A 16,552-nucleotide genomic window follows, 5' to 3' on the forward strand; every position below is an offset into this window, starting at 1 on the left:
GGATTTACCATTATACCTCGAGTGATGACATGGTCCAAAGTCCAAATTCTAGTCAAGGCAAACACATGAAAAATGCTACCTTGGATGGGACTATGGACCCCAAATGGTTTAAGCGAAGAAATCACAAGATGACAAACGAGCTAAAGACAAGTAAACAATTGAAGTGAGAACACTCCGACACAGCTCCTTGGCCACACCTGATGATTTTCATCCAAAAGAGAGGGATGATTGAATATTCAGTTAACCAAGCTAGCAAGAGATTCAATGAAATTCCTAATGAAACCAAAATCCTAAGATAACTCACGTCTAGACTGAATCATGAAACTCTAGATCTAGTAAAAGTTTTTTAAAAGAAAGAGAGTAAAGATTTGGCAATTGTCCTATAAGATTAGGAATACCACATCAACAAATCTTCTCATAGCAGGATAATGCTCCCTCAATTGACTCTGAAAGCTATCCTTTTATGAAACTCGTGAAACATTTTGAGGACACTTCTCCACACACAAAACTCATATGACACTCACGCTAAACAACCTCCCACCTCATTCCCAAACCATAGTTCATCTGAATGTGTTGAATAATTCTGGTTTATTAGAGTGTTTTTAGTTATTTATCCTTTTTAGTCTTTTCCATTTTTAAGTCTTATAATTCTTAGTTAAAAGCCCAATTAGGGCAGATAAACATAATTAACTTTTCTCTCTATCGTTTTCTAACTTGGTATCAGAGCTTACTCTATCGACATCTTCTTTACTACAAACTCCATCTCTTCAACAGCAGAGTTGTTGTTTCTAGGTTGTTTGTAGTTGTTGAACCATACGATGGCCATTGAACTATCCTCAGCAACTTGCAACAACAGTCCTGTGGCTGTTTGACATTCACGACAATAGCAGAGGTGTTGTTTGTCATCCACGACAACAGTAGAGGTGCAGTTGGGACTTGCGATCACTGCAAAAGAGATTTTAGGTAGCTACGATCCCTGCAGAGGTGCTGTTGAGGCTTGTGACCATCGCAGAAGGGGTTTTGGGCGGCTACGATCACTGAAGAGGTGCAGTTTAGGTAGCTACGATCACTGTAGAGGTGCTGATTTTTGGTTTTTAATCAGAAAATTTGCAAGGTGCAGTTTTGAATCACTGCAAAGGTGTTGTTTTTTTAATCTAAAATCATAAACTAACTTAGCAATCTCTGTACTTGGAGGCTACGACACTCTAGACTCTGTAGTTTGGTGGCTGCGATCACAGCATATCCTGATTTGAAAGCTACTATCCTTCTACGATCCCTCCAAACACTGTTAGAAGGCTACGATCATAGCAACCTTGCTGTTTGTAGGTTACAGCACCCCGCATAATTTTTTATTTTTATTTTTTATTTGACCTCCCTTCAAACCACACCTCATACATTCTCTTGATGGCCTCTGAGACATCTTCTTCCTCAATCACCGGTAATAGCGATGGATCGGGAGGTCTTCCCTCTCATACAACCGACTTTCCAGGCATTCAAATTACCACCGTAAAATTAGATGGTCCTAATTACCTTCTTTGGGCCTGATCAGTTGAAATGTTTATTGGTGGAAAAGGGAAGATCGATTACCTCACAAAGGTGGAAAAGTAACTGACACCGACTGACATCACTTATCCCCAATGGTTTGCTAATGACTCTATGGTCCGTTCTTGGCTAGTTACATTATACAACCACATATTGCGGTTGGATTTATGTTCTCCAAGACAGCCAAACAGATATGGGATTCCGCAAAGAATATCTACTCGTAACGTCAAAACAATGTCCAGATCTTTAACTTGGAGCGTGAGATTTCCAGCCTTTCACAAGGTGACTCTTCAGTTACCTCCTACATATCCCAGCTTCGGGCTCGATGGGAAGAGTTGACCTTCTACTCTTCGTCCTATGCTTAGAAGGACTTTACTAATGAGGCATTATATGCATCGATTCTAGATAAGAATCGAGTTTTTCAGTTTCTAACTGGGCTCCGGGATGAGTTTGAGTATGTGAGAGTTCATTTATTGGGTATGGATCCCTTTCCGTCCCTACAGACTGCATATTCTTATGTCTTGGCTGATGAGAGTCGTCGCACAGCTATCCTACCTCATTCTTCAGGAGACCACTCAGGTATGCTTGCTCACCTACCTTCTCCACAGCCTCTTAGTGGGTTTCTACCTACCCATCAACGACATAAGTGTGATCATTGTGGAAAGTTGGGTCACATGAAGACTTGTTGTTATGCACTTTATGGTCGTTTTAATCAGCAGCATCAACAGTCTCAACGATCTTCAGCTCATGTAGTCTCTCAGCCGACTACTGATCTAGCACCTCCTTCAACTCCTACCTCTTCTTCGGATTCTGTATCTCTATCCCAATCCGAGCTTGACAAGTTCAAGAAATTCTTCAATCAGATGGAGGCTTCATCTCAGCTAGTCTCTACTTTCGCTCACTCAGGTACATTTGCATCTGCATACAGTGTTTTCATCATTTCCTCACCATGGATCATTGATTCTGGTGCCTCAAATAATATAACCGGTACATCCTCCCTATTCCAAACTTATAGTGTTTGTTCTGATCATCGTAAGGTTCGCCTTGCTGATGGTTATTTGTCATCTATAGCTGGTCAAGGTCAATTTTCTGTTACACCTTCTTTATCCTTAACTAATACACTGCATGTTCCTCAACTTACTACTAATCTCATATCTGTTAGTAGCATTACCAAAAATTTGAATTGCAGTGTAACTTTTTATCCCTCTCATTATGTCTTTTAGGATCTGGAGTTGAAGAAGATGATTGGCACTGGACGTGAAGTGAATGGCTTGTATATCTTGGATGCACCCGGTTCACCTAGCACTCACTCTATTTCTCAACTTAGTAGTAGTAGTCAGTCTAATAAGGCTCTTGTAATGCGTTGGTATTTACGCTTAGGCCATATTTCTTTTGGATATTTAAAACACATGTTCCCTAATTTATTTCATAATAACAATTTACTTGATTTTTCATGTGAAACTTGTCAATTAGCTAAACATGTGCGTTATCATTATTCTATAAGTATAAATACTATTGCACCTGCTATGTTTGACCTAATTCACTCTAATGTGTGGGGTCCTTCCCCAGTTACTTCCACTCTCGGTTTTCTCTATTTTGTCTTGTTTATCGATGACCACAGTCGCATCACTTGGGTTTATCTTATGAAACACAAGAGTGAAGTATATGAGATCTTCAAGCAATTTCTTGTTATAGTTCATACCCAGTTTGGTCGTATCATCAAGACATTCCGTTCTGGTCATGGTACTAAGTACACTTATAGCGAGGTTTTGAAACTTTGTTTAGAGTCTGGTATTGAGCACCAAATGTCCAATGTTAAGACTCCTCAACAAAATGGTCGATCCGAAAGGAAAAATCGTCATATTTTGGAGTTAGCTCGTGCCCTTTCTATTGGCATGAACATACCACAATCCTATTGGGCAGATGCAATCCTTATTGTTGTTTATATTATTAATCAGACTCCCTCCCGGGTTCTTCAGTTTGCTACGCCCTTCTCTAAGCTACATCCGGATTGTCCTTTATTTCCACTTTCTCCACGCGTGTTTGGGCTGCGTCTGCTTTGTTTAAATTCTTGACCAAACTCGTACTAAACTTGACCCGAAGGCCATTAAATCTATTTTTTTAGGGTATTCCTCTACCTAGATAGGATACCGCTGTTATCATCCTCCTTCTCAAAGGCATTTCATTTCTCGAGACGTTTCCTTCTTTGAGCACACCTCATACTACAATGGGTTAGTTGATATTCAGTCTGAGTGGTTTCCTCTAGATTCTCCTAATGATGATCCCTCTCCTCTATTATTTCTTCTTCCAATACCTATTCCTCCTTCTCCACCCCCTGTCAGCTCATCACCTCCTTCATTACAGGTTTACTCTTGGCGACTACACAATACAACCATCACTTATATGCCAGACCAACGCACTTCCTTGCCCTCAGCTCCGCCTCCTATTGTTCCTTGTGATGACCGTCCTATTGCCACTCGCAAGGGTAAGCGCACTTATACTTATCATATTTCTAATTATATATCTGATTTTGCTCTCTCACCCTCATATCAGAGCTTTCTTGTTTTTGTTTCCACTGTTTCTCCTCCTAATACTGTTGCAGATGCTATTGCCTATCCTGAGTGGCGAGCCGCTATGATTGATGAGTTGAATGCTCTTGAAAAGACTCGGACTTGGGAACTGGTTCCTCTTCCGCCTAGGAAGAAGGTTGTGGGATGCCATTGGGTTTTCACCCTTAAGTATAATCCCGATGATTCTATTGCTCATTATAAGGCCCGTCTGGTGGTAAAGGGCTATGTTTAGACTTATGGGATTGATTATCAGAAGACATTCGCTCTCGTTGCCAAGATGACCACCATTCGAGTTTTTTTTTCTATTGCTACAATCAAAGGGTGGCCTCTCCTTCAGTTAGACGTCAAGAATGCATTTCTCAATGGTGATATTTAGGAAGAAGTCTATATGGTTCAACCTCTTGGTTTTCTCACATCTACTTCTCCTATATATGTTTGCCGTTTTCATCGCACTCTCTCTATATGAACTGAAGCAGTCTCCTCGCGCATGGTCTGAGCGCTTTACAAGGGCAATGCATCAGTTTGGTTTCCATTAGAGTTCTGCTGATCACACTCTTTTCTTGCGGCACTCTAAGGGCAAAACTGTCGCTTTATGTGGATGATATTGTCCTTACTGGAGGTGATAGTACTGGCATTACCGAGGTCAAATCCTACTTAGGACGTCAATTTGATATTAAGGACCTTGGCCATATTCACTATTTGTTAGGTATTGAAGTTGCACGATCCCATTCTGGTATATTTATCTCTCAGTATAAATATGTCCTTGATTTACTCCGTGACTCCGGTTAGCTTGGTTCTCGTATATTGATACTCCTATTGAGCAGAATCACAGGTTGGCTGATTCTGAGGGGGAGCGTTTGTTAGATATTGACCAGTATCAGCGTCTTGTGGGAAAATTGATCTACTTGTCTATGACTCACCCTGACATTGCCTATGCTGTTAGTGTCGTAAGCCAGTTTATGCACTCGCCTCAAACATCTCATCTTACTGCTATCTATCACATTCTTAGATATCGTAAGGGATGTCCTGGTCGAGGTATTTTGTTTAGTAATCATGGTCATCTTCGCATTGAGGCATGGACAGATGCAGATTATGCTGGGTCAATGACTGATAAACGATCCACTTTGGGGTACTGTACTAAAGTTGGTGGCAACTTGACGTAGTAAGAAGCAGGATGTGGTTTCTCGGTCCAGTGCTGAGCCAGAATACAGAGCTATGGCACTTGGAGTGTGTGAGTTGTTGTGGCTCAAGACCTTACTAGCTGAGTTGTTTCTTCCCGTAACAGTCCCTTACACTATATTGTGATAATAAATCAGCCATTAACATAGCAGCAAATCCGGTTCAACATGACAGAATTAAACATATTGAAGTTGATCGACATTTTATTAGAGAGAAAATTGTTTCTAGGTAAATTTGTACTCCATTTGTTTCGACATCTCAGCAACTTGCCGATATTCTTACTAAAGATTTAGTAAAACCACCTTTGAAGGTGTCTTGTCCAAGTTGGGCATTGTTGATATCCATGCACCAACTTGAGGGGGAGTGTTGAATAATTCTGGTTTATTAAAGTGTTTTTAGTTATTTGTCCTTTTTAGTCTTTTCCATTTTTTAGTCTTGTAATTCTTACTTAAAAGCCCAATTAGAGCAGATAAACATAATTAACTTTCCTCTCTATCATTTTCAACTGAATGACTATCTTTTCAAGGGCTAGATTGGTTGAGACCAAACTTCCACAAACATTTTGCATGAAAGATTGAGTTGTTACCATGGTGATTCGATTCTTAACTCCTAACTCGGATAAAATAAAATGATATGTATTCTCACAATCGAACATCTAAACTATATGGTGTTTTTTGTCCCAAATAGATGTGCCATGTGCAAAAAGACTTGAGTGTCGAGTAGTTCTTCATACACTATAAGATAACTCATGTGATAAGGTGTTTTGTAGTGTCCGTTTTTGGATGCTGGTGGATTTTTTCAAAAGACACAGTGAATGTATTTGGGTTATCGAACGGTGAATATTTGGGGAATGGATGAGCGATTTATTGAGAATGCTTCCATATGTGAAATCCAACACTATGTATTGTAGTGTGTTTTGTAGTGGATCAGGAAAACATGATTTCGACAAAAGATAAAAATTAGATGTTACAACAGACATGTCCAAAAGATTAAATTACCTCTCTAAAAATGGCATGAGAACATAATCGTGAACCAAAAAATCCAAAGCCCATGGAATAATCACCAACAATGCCAAAAATTTTGCCTGGAAGTAACAAAGATAGATAATAAGGCTCACAATACCTAATCTTATGAATTAACAATAATAAGATAATAAAAAAAAGCACGTAATCTAGCATTTGAATGAATAAAATTATCATATACACCATTTAAAATAAATTAATATTCTTCAAATTCCAATGATTTGATACTATTAAATAGTCATGATATAACTTCAAGGCACAATTATGTTAAAATTAAGTCTAATGGCATGAAAGTCTTGATTGTCGTTTACTATGACTATAAAAACCAAATGGCAATAAAAGATCCAAAAAATCAAATAAATATATCACATTACAATTACTAGATGCAAATCATTTAGAAAAAACATTCATATGGAAAGGACTACGGAGGTTTATATTTGATATGAAATATTCATAAAGGTGTAAGAAATGGTTTTGTTAAGTTGAATTTGGGGTCTTCTCGCTTTTTTTTTCTCTCTTTTTAATAAAATTTCAACTTACCAAAAAAAAAAGAAACGGTCATTCAAAAAAAATATGCTATTGATACAGGAAAGAAGATGCAATGTGGGGTAAGGGATATGGTTTGGGAATGGGAAAAACAAAATAAAACATAAAATCTAACTAATGTCCCAATAGAAAAGGCTTATGATCTCAGATGCCCTCATCAGTTATTGTATATAGTAAATTAAAGTATGCTTGGGTATTCATGGAAAAAAAGATAATTTGGCATGCAACACAAGCAAGGAATTTTAGTTACCAATGAAGCGCTCTTAGAAAGGAAGTATTTTCTTGGTCACTACCATTATCTTACAAAGGAGGCACTAGGAAATAATCACTATATGGCTTCCAGATGATGTGAAACCTTCCATCACCAATTCAAAGTGTTCATGAAAGCCAACCTTTTGGAATTCATTGCTTATATTTGCCTCATAGAAAATGATACAATCAGTATGATCGTCACCATTCATCAAAGCCTTATTTGAAAAGGCTTTGATGATGATTACAACAAAGAAGCAACTAATCTGAAAAGCAAATAATCAATCCCTTTACTTATCCAAAATAATTCATTTCCCCATAGATAGCAACGATTAATTTTGACCAACCATAAATCTAATAAAAAAGACTACAATATTTTAAGTTGAAATTTCTTCTTGTTGTTACTACGTTTGCTCTTTTTTTGTACCTTTCCTTTGCTCTTTATTTTGTTTTTGTCATATTTCTTCTTTTTTGGTTATAGAAACAAAAGACTAAAAAGATATGACCCACACAATCTTTGGTGAATAAAGTTGAGGAGTAGTTCAAAAGTATTATTTGACCAACGTGAACTGACCAAAATAAAAGGAAAGTTAGCGAGACAACAAGAAGACAAATCGTGCTTTATGTAGTTGAACTTTGGAAAATCAAGAAAGAACATTTCATAGAACGAGCATGCTAGGGATGAGGATGTTGTGATGGATTAGTAATAGGACTAAAATATAAAATAAAATGAATGCATTTGAGGGACTTCAAGAATATCCCAATTAAAAATGAAATAAAGGAAAACCAAAAAAATTAGTTGAAGAAGCCCTCCGAGAAAAGATCCTTAAAGTTGTGGTGTAGTTGGGAGGTGATGAAGTATTGGTCCATATGTCGGATTATTGTATGACGGGACTATTAACCAACCATATGTCCCTAAAGGCCGACCTATTAGGAAGGGGAAGAACAATGAATGTAAGAAAGTCATAGAGCTAAACAGGGGTATGATAATACATAACACTCGGGGGAGAAGGTGAATCCCACACTCAACACCCCCCCCCCCACCCCCACAACGTACAAAATTGAACCCTTGACCTATACAGACCTCCCTCTTTGATACTATGTTAACCAATCATCTGTCCAAACGGTCGACAAATTAAGAAGTGAGCAACCAATGAACATAAGGTCACAAGCAAAACAGGGGTACGACAATATGTAACACCCAGAAGCATGACAATCTCATACTCAACAAGGACTTCGTGGAGGTAGCTAAGGAATTCAATCAAGATGCCTTTCTTGAATTGGAGATTTAATGCCACACTTTATTACTCTCACTTAGAAAATAGAAGGGTCTGAAACTTTAAAAAAAGTTATTATGATCCCTTTCCAAACTCCTATGCCATTTGTTGTCTTCATCTCCCCACTCAGTTGCACAGTGTGCCCTTCATTTTCTACTAATACTCCTTGTCCAGGGAGATTGGGACTATTCCCTAAATATATCTACCTGATATAAAACAAATTTCTCTTGATTTTCTAGAGAAAATAAACCATAAATATTTGAGTTTTATTTACAACCATAAAACGAGCATTCTAGAGAATTTTCATGGCCTTATCAACCCATCTAGATCTGGCCAAGTTGACTCAATTTGACCGAGTCAGTTTGACTAGCCTGGTTCGGGTTGACAATCCTATGTGTTTAGTTTAATTTTAAGTTATTTAGAAGTTGTTTAGTTAGTTTTTATTTCAACTTTAGGAAGTTTCTATTTTGTCTAGTTTCTAATTTGTGTAGTATCTAATTTTTTTCAAGTTTCTATTTTGTTTAAATTCGTTTTTATTCTTTAGGCTATATTTTAGACGTGTTCAAATTGAATTATAATAGGTTTAAAAGTTTTTATTATATTATACATAGCTTAGGAAAGTTACTTTCTAGTATTTTAGAAGGTTTCTAAGTTATTATGATGAAATTATCTATATAAGGTACTTTTCAAAAAAAAAAGTTATCTATATAAGGAGCTTCAAAAACAAAATTCAATCATAAGAATTCATTCAATAAATTTTGAATTTAGATATTTCTCTTGTTTCAATTTATTTTTCTGGTTTTTTCCTTCTTTGAAGATATTGGTTTTGTGTGTTCCATTGAACACAATCTCTCAATTCCTTTCGATCCTATTGATTCACATGCTTCTACTACGTCAGTATCCACTTCCACGAGAAGGCCATATACATGCCTACCATTCTTCTCAACCAATTATAATAGGGACATCAAATATTGAAGAGTAGATTTTAGTTTTTATTTAATTTTCTATTTTAGAACTTTAATTTTATGTTTTGGGAGCTTATTTTGATGTTTTATTAGCTTTTATTGTTAGTATAGGTGTTATAGGGCAATTTGGTAACTTTATAATGAGTTATTAATAAGTTTTCATGGGCTGAAAATTCATGGGAAATAAAATTATTGGATTGGGATATAGATGATATTTCTACTTTTGTTTTATTTAAGTTGTTTTAAGTTTTATTTACAACCATTGGATCTCATTATTTTAGTTGGATGGTTGAGATTAGATTTAGGGTTTAGAGAACATTACAAATACTTGCTTCCTGCTGTAATTTTTTTCAATGAACAATGAAGATTATGATGAATAAAAAGAAAGCTTGAGTTTGAACTTCCCAACAATGGGTGTTGTATGAGGCCATTTTGGAGTGAGTCCAATATAATATTCTTTCTTCTAATTTTTATTTTTCTTTTCTATTCTTTTGTTTTTCTTGATTTTCTTTTAGTTCCTTGTTCTTAATTTTCTTGATTCTTGAAACCTACAAACCTTTACCCTTAATCCTTTTTCCCATTTTCTTTAACCCTTATTTCATTAATCTATTTTTCAAATCTTTAACCCTTTATCCTTTCTCTTAACCTTTAACCATTCTTTAACCCTTTTTTCATCTATCCTACTGAAATTATCATAATTACGGGAAAAAATATATATTTTACTTTTGGGTTTATCCTATCCTAACCCAAATCGTAAACCCAATCTCAAGTCCTTAATTCTTACCCAATCCTAAATCAAATTCGCTAAACCCTTTTATTTTCTTATGTCCCCTCACTATCGTGCATCAAATTCCCCCTAGAATTCTAGGCTTGTAGACCAAGCTCCATTTGGCCTAGAGGTATAGCCTAAGTGATAACCACTATTGGGTAACAAAAAAATTCTATTATCTATTCCAAGAAAAAAAACTCAATATCTTCACTTTCTTATGAACATAATAATCTAATATGGGTTCTTAGAAAAGATAAATAAATCTAATCTATGTGAAATATTCAGTTATTTGGGATGTATTAGTTGATTACATAGATGTACCACATCTTTGATGGAAAAAAGATAAATATCCAAAATCATATGAGATATAAAGAGTTTAGAGAGGATACTTGCTCCATCGAAGAAGTAATTGTTACCAAAGGGAGGGAAACTCGGTCTGGTAAAAAAGCATATTATCCATCCTTCTTAGTTTTTTCCTTTTTTTTCTCTATGCCCATAAGTGTAATAAGAATTTAGCGAAGCTAGTCAAAGAATTCTCATGCACGATAAGGATGAGGGTTTCAAGGATCACTTAGTATACTAAGACAGAGAGTCTTGATCAGAACATGAAGGAAACCTTATAACAAGATATGAAAAAGCTATATTCCATAAATGGTTGTGGAGGTTTAGGGAGGAAATAAATAGCTTATGGAGGATGGTGATCACTAGCAAATTTGGTTGCCTTAAGGATGGATTAGATTGAGAGCATTCCTTCACTTCTTAGAGTTGATTGTGTCATGTGTGGAAGGGCATATTCAAGAATTATAAGAAGATTGTTGCTCAAAATGGCCTCAAGCAATCCGTTAGTTTTATAGGATGATCTATGATGTCGTGCTTGCCCCCTTCATATATAGCATATCCTTCTATTTATGTCATTTCCAATCGCAATGGTGTTCTAGTATTAGCTTTTTCACTAAATGGTCTTCCCAATTTGAACCATTAAAAAAAATTTATGATAGAAGTGGAAAATATAATCAACCTCATTGGGAAGTAAAATTGGAGGTTATTCAGTGTCAAAGGAAGGCATGATAATATGGTCTAGTCTAGGGAGCCCGAGAGGTAAGTTCTCAGTTGGATTGTCAATTTAGACATCACCAGTGTTTCCTAGGCACTTCAATTTCTACATTTTTGTTGTGCCGACAAGAGAATTCATGGCATGGCACCATATGTCTATCCATATGCTATTGTAATGCCAAAAAATTGTTCCTTCAGGGACTAGCACGTGGCAATAAAAATACAGTTTTCAAAAATTTAAATATTTTTCCTAAACTAAGAAATATATTTCATCATTGTAAATGTGCAACTTGAATATCCAAATCATCAACATTAACACATCACATAAGACATTGGTGGAATATGTATTAGAGAATACATATTTTGGGCCCATAAACCTTGTGGATTTTCGGACCACCATTGGTTGACCTATATACCTAAACTAAGACAGACTTATGTTCTAGACACATACTTTTGATTTGTAGGTCCACCAAGTGGTTAGTTCAAATATACATAGAGACACTATGTCTGATATTGTGCGTCACATTGCATTTTGATAGTATTTTTCATTCAAAGGGTAAATATCTTTATACATCCTAATTGTAATTACCCACTAGATGAGTCTACGGGATTCTAAAATAAAATTCAGTCATCTCAGGTGATCCTAAATGACAAAGAAATTGAATTTATTTTAGAAGCTCGAAAACAAAAACGAATGGAGGTCAGAAGGAAGATGGACTTATAGGATGTATAGGGCAATTCAATCAAGCTATTTTTTTGTCAATATCTACTTTTGCATGGGATCCATTGATCCAATTATCCAAATCATCACAACTATGCACACAAGGACCATAAATGTAGTAAAATTAGTTTTCCCAAAAAACATTCTCAAATAAATCAACTATAAGAGTGGATTTTATAGTTTAGTAACTTGGATAGCTATCCAACTCCAAGCTGGATCACTTGCCAAAGGTTACTAGAGTACCACCTAGAAGATCTGTTCTACCAACAGTTGATATTGGTACGTTGTGATGCCATATCGGAATTTCCATAGATTTCCAAACCAGACACCTTTGTACACCTTCACACTTAGCACTCATGCAAATGTGTCAAGGTAACACTAGATATCACCATTAGGGAAATGGATTCACCCTTCTGAAGTTATATAAGATGGGGTTCCTCAAGTCCAACTAAACTTGCATGCGTTGTTTGGAAAATATCACTTGACAAGACCCCTAAGTCGACCATCTAATCAATCGGGGGGTTTATCCCCAACAGACTCATCCTATGCAAATCAAGTGAGTCACTAGTTGGTTGTTTGCTTCTTCATTATGACATTTCAAAAAAGGTGTGGAAAACGTTTTTCCAAGTCATTTGGCACATGTTGGACAAATCCCAAAGCGAGATTTTCTCTCCTAGTGGGAGGTGGTTGGGGAGAATGCTAGATTTTGGAAGGAAAATAAACATGCCTACACTCATCTTTCTAGCTTTAGATATTTAGGATCACAAAGTTTCATCGAAGGTGTTCCTTTCATTTTGTCGGATACTTTAGATAGGATATTGACCGTTGATCATAATATAGCTAGGGTTATTATTCATGTAGAATATTGTTCCCAATACCTAACCAATAAAGAGTTAATTAATCATTTTTTGATCCATTGCTCTTTTTCCCGAGACAATTGGTCCTATTTCATGTCCCTTTTCCATATATTTTAGATTTTTCTAAGATCAATTCTCATCCTTTTCCAAGGTTGGAAGTGTTCACCATTCATGCAAAAAAGAAAGGATCTTGTGGTGAGATGTGCAAAGGAATTTGGATGGAGTGCAACTGATGCAGGACGGTGAGGGGAGAAAAATAAATGGGGAATTTAGGAAATTTTGGTTTCGGATTTGGGCGACAATAGGAAAAGGGTTTCCAAAATCCCAATCACTATATTTTGAAATGTAAAACGCAATTTTCCACATTTTGAAATTACGATTAGGGGAAAGTTAGGGATTAGGGAAGTTTTACATGATTTTTAATGATTAAAGGTTAAGAGAATAGAGAAAGGATTATGGATTATAGATTGAGGTTTGTGGGTTTCAAGAATCAAGAATCAAGAGAGGGTTTCAAGAAATCAAGACTTCAAGAATTAAAAAAATCATGAAAAAAAATGAAAAATGAAAAATGAAAAGATGATAGAAAAGATAAAACCTTGGAATCACACCAAGGGTATCTTGGAATCGCACCAAGAATGGTGGAGAACTCACTGCACTCCATGAAAGAAACTCATTCTTTAGTTATCAAAATTCTTCGTTATCATTATTAAAAAAATCATAATACAACCTATATAAAGAAAATAAATGAAGAATCCAGTCAAACTAAAATACCAAATGAATAAACTTATTTTCGTCACTTTCTGTCTCCTAATTTTCAAATCGTAATAAGCCTAAATAAAAGACAAGCTAAAGTTACTAAATTGCCCTTAAATATTATACTAAGACCATGGGCCAATAAAACATCAAAATAATTTCAAAAAACATTAAAATAAAATCCTAAAACAGAAATCTAAACAAAAACTAAAATCTACTCTTTAAGATTTGATGTTCCCATCAATTCTCCTCAACTGGTAAGATTTCGTCACTGGTGAAACAAATTTATAGTAATTCTCATCATCGGTTGCGTTCCGCATTAGCAACAACAAGGTATTTGAGGAAAACCCACAAGGTCATCACCATCATGAAGGGCATCATATTCTATTGGTGCAAAAATGAGTTTTAAGGCGCCTCTTTTTTAAGGAGTTTCTTTTGAATTGGGAGCTAATGGGAGCTAAGAGTAAACATGTATTTAGATCCTCTCAAGCAATATATTTTGTCTACATTTTTTTTTTCTCATTCTTTTTCTTTTTTTCCTTTTTTTGATAGGTTTAAGTGTGAAGGTGGGGTTTTGACCCCAAATCTACGGTACTACCACACACAAACTTACTACCCACCAAGATGGCACCTTCTTTCTTTTTGATAAATAAATCAATTATATTAAAATGAACCGACCGATTGAGATAACCAGCCACATTACAAGAAACAAAAAACGGATTACCAAAACTAAAGAACGAAGTTAGTTTAAGCACAAAGAATTCCCATCTAAACACAAAATCATCAAAGAATACTCCTTTGAAGTCTGAATCTAGTTTGCTCCAGTAAAACATGAAGCCTGACACCTTCAAAATAAGTTCTTGAATCTCCAAAGCCTACCCATTGAATACTCTTTGATTTCTTTCTCGCTGCATTACCCAACATTCGGCAAAGGGGATAATGGACCAAAGGTACCTATTCCTACCCAAGAATACATTATGGTTCCACTCTTGACAAAGTGACATGACTGAATTTGGAAACACCCACGAGCAATTAAAGAGACCCAAGAAGTGAACCCATAGACTACAAACTAGAGAGCGATTCCCCACTTTCTTTGCACATGAAACAAAATTTTGGCCCAAAAAAGCCTTTGATCATAAGATTATTATAGGAAAGGATTTTACCAGAAGCAACCAACCAAATAAAGAAAGACACCTTCGAGGGGTCTTTATGGCACCAAATGGGACTCAATGGAAAGGAAGATAAACCTTGTGGTACCATTGAGTCGCGGAATGAGCTTACCGAGAAGTTTTTGTCCTTTGTGCAAGTTCATACCCTCTTATCAAACCCCAATAACTCCATGTTAATCTGATCAAATTTGAAGGTCAACTCTGCCAACTCCTGAATCTCTCAATCATTAAAGTCCCATCTAAATCCGAAATCCTAAATCTCCCAAGATGGCACCTTCAAAAGGGTATACGGAAAACTTTGTTTTTTCCCTTTATTGTAATAGATAGATGTTCTACATCTCCTCTTTATATTTTCTTTCCAATAAAATTATATTTATCAAAAAAACAATTGAGATGCAAAGAATTTGATAATACTCCAAAAGTCTTGAAAATAAAATTATTGTATTTTTTTGGTGTTCTATTACTTGAAGATTTAGGGAGGTGGGGGTTTCAATTTGAAAATGTTGTGTTTTGGTTGGAGGAAATAGTGTATAGTTCATGCTAATTGTTTTGCTTTAGTCATTGTATGTTGAATAGTGGCTCCTCATGCGTTATTTCCTTTTGAATCCATGGTACATTTTACAGATCAAAATATTAATAATGACAACAATAACTGTAAATTCTTATGTGCCATGAATGTTAAGCAATCACAGTGGACTTACCGAATTTAATGAGGCATATCGGAAAACACGGTCTTCATACAACAAATCATCTTCTTCCTTTCGAAAGACCAAATCCCTTATTGATCCAACAAATCCCTTGTCACCAACCACCTCACTTGAATCAGACCGGATATCTTCAACTGACCCATCCAGTCCCTCACTCCAATCTTGACTCCAAGAAGAATTGTGAGCTTGAGTGGGTCCTTGTAAAATCCAATCTTCCCACTTTCGACTCTCTGCATTCCTGATATCTTCTTGGGCCTCCCTCAGCTCTGTAATTGCCTCGGCTCTCCTCTTCCACGCTTCAAACCTTTCTTCCTCGGATAATTCCTCTTCACTTGAGCTCTCTGACTCTTCAAGCATATCCTCCTCTTTCAAACCAAGCCAATTTCCTTGCTCATCCAAAAAGAACTTCTGCCACCAAGTTCTCTTCCTTGAGTGACTATTCTTGGCATTTACAATCAACCTACAAAATCGTCTCCTTCCATTAATAAACGAATCCACGGAGTTCAAATTCTTGCGGGTACGAGGCAACTTTTGAAATGAGGTTTGATTATATGAGATGAAATTCTCACATAAGACCATAGAATTGCTCATTAAGAACATGAACAGAACGCCACATTTTTCATCCTCTACAAACCCTAGAATAGCTCATTTTCAATAAAATCCAACATTCTTATAGCTTTTCAAAATTCAATATCGAGCATTTATTGGCGGAATAAACTCAATAATACCTAAATTTCACAAATATTAAACGTCTAAAATTCAAAATTCCCAATATCTTAATATCACAGATTCCAGCATGAAATCTCTCCACAAAGTCTCGACAGAGAGGTGTCGTTGTGAGACACTTTGGTATCTTCGAACCCTAAAAAAAATGCAAAGGCGACAAGAGAAATATTGTGGTTTCGAGTTCCTGCTGCTGTTGCTACTGTTTTTCAGAAAAAATCTCCGCTCTCACTCACCAACGGGACAGTCGGTTATACTTACATGGGGATGGGGGTGGGGTGGGACGTGGGAGAGGATAACGGTTTTGCTTGCTTAATAGATTTGATAAACCTATTTTTTATTTCAATAGCTTGAGGAATGCCCTTAGTGTTCCAATAAATTACTAAATTGCACCTGTTCGACCAAGAAAACAAAAAACCATCAAACAAAATATTATCTATTATTTATTCT

The 16,552-nt window shown here is 36.1% G+C and overlaps 1 protein-coding gene across 2 annotated transcripts in view; it reads right to left on the reverse strand.

Annotated features, from left to right (window-relative positions):
• LOC147393132 (CemA-like proton extrusion protein-like protein) overlaps positions 1–16,289 on the reverse strand; it is a 32,466-nt gene extending 16,177 nt beyond the window's left edge. For both annotated transcript variants that reach the window (XM_086457187.1, XM_086457186.1), the window contains exons 1-2: positions 15,374–16,289; positions 6,290–6,375 (exon numbers count right to left, since the gene is read on the reverse strand). In XM_086457187.1, coding sequence (XP_086313313.1) covers positions 6,290–6,375; positions 15,374–15,979 — 692 coding nt within the window. In that variant the 5' untranslated portion in view covers positions 15,980–16,289. The remainder of the gene's footprint in view (positions 1–6,289; positions 6,376–15,373) is intronic.
• Between the last annotated feature and the right edge of the window lie 263 nt (positions 16,290–16,552).

This window comes from Akebia trifoliata, chromosome 10 (genome assembly GCF_017979445.1).
Source record: "Akebia trifoliata isolate Shusen 1 chromosome 10, ASM1797944v1, whole genome shotgun sequence".
NCBI lineage: Eukaryota > Viridiplantae > Streptophyta > Magnoliopsida > Ranunculales > Lardizabalaceae > Akebia > Akebia trifoliata.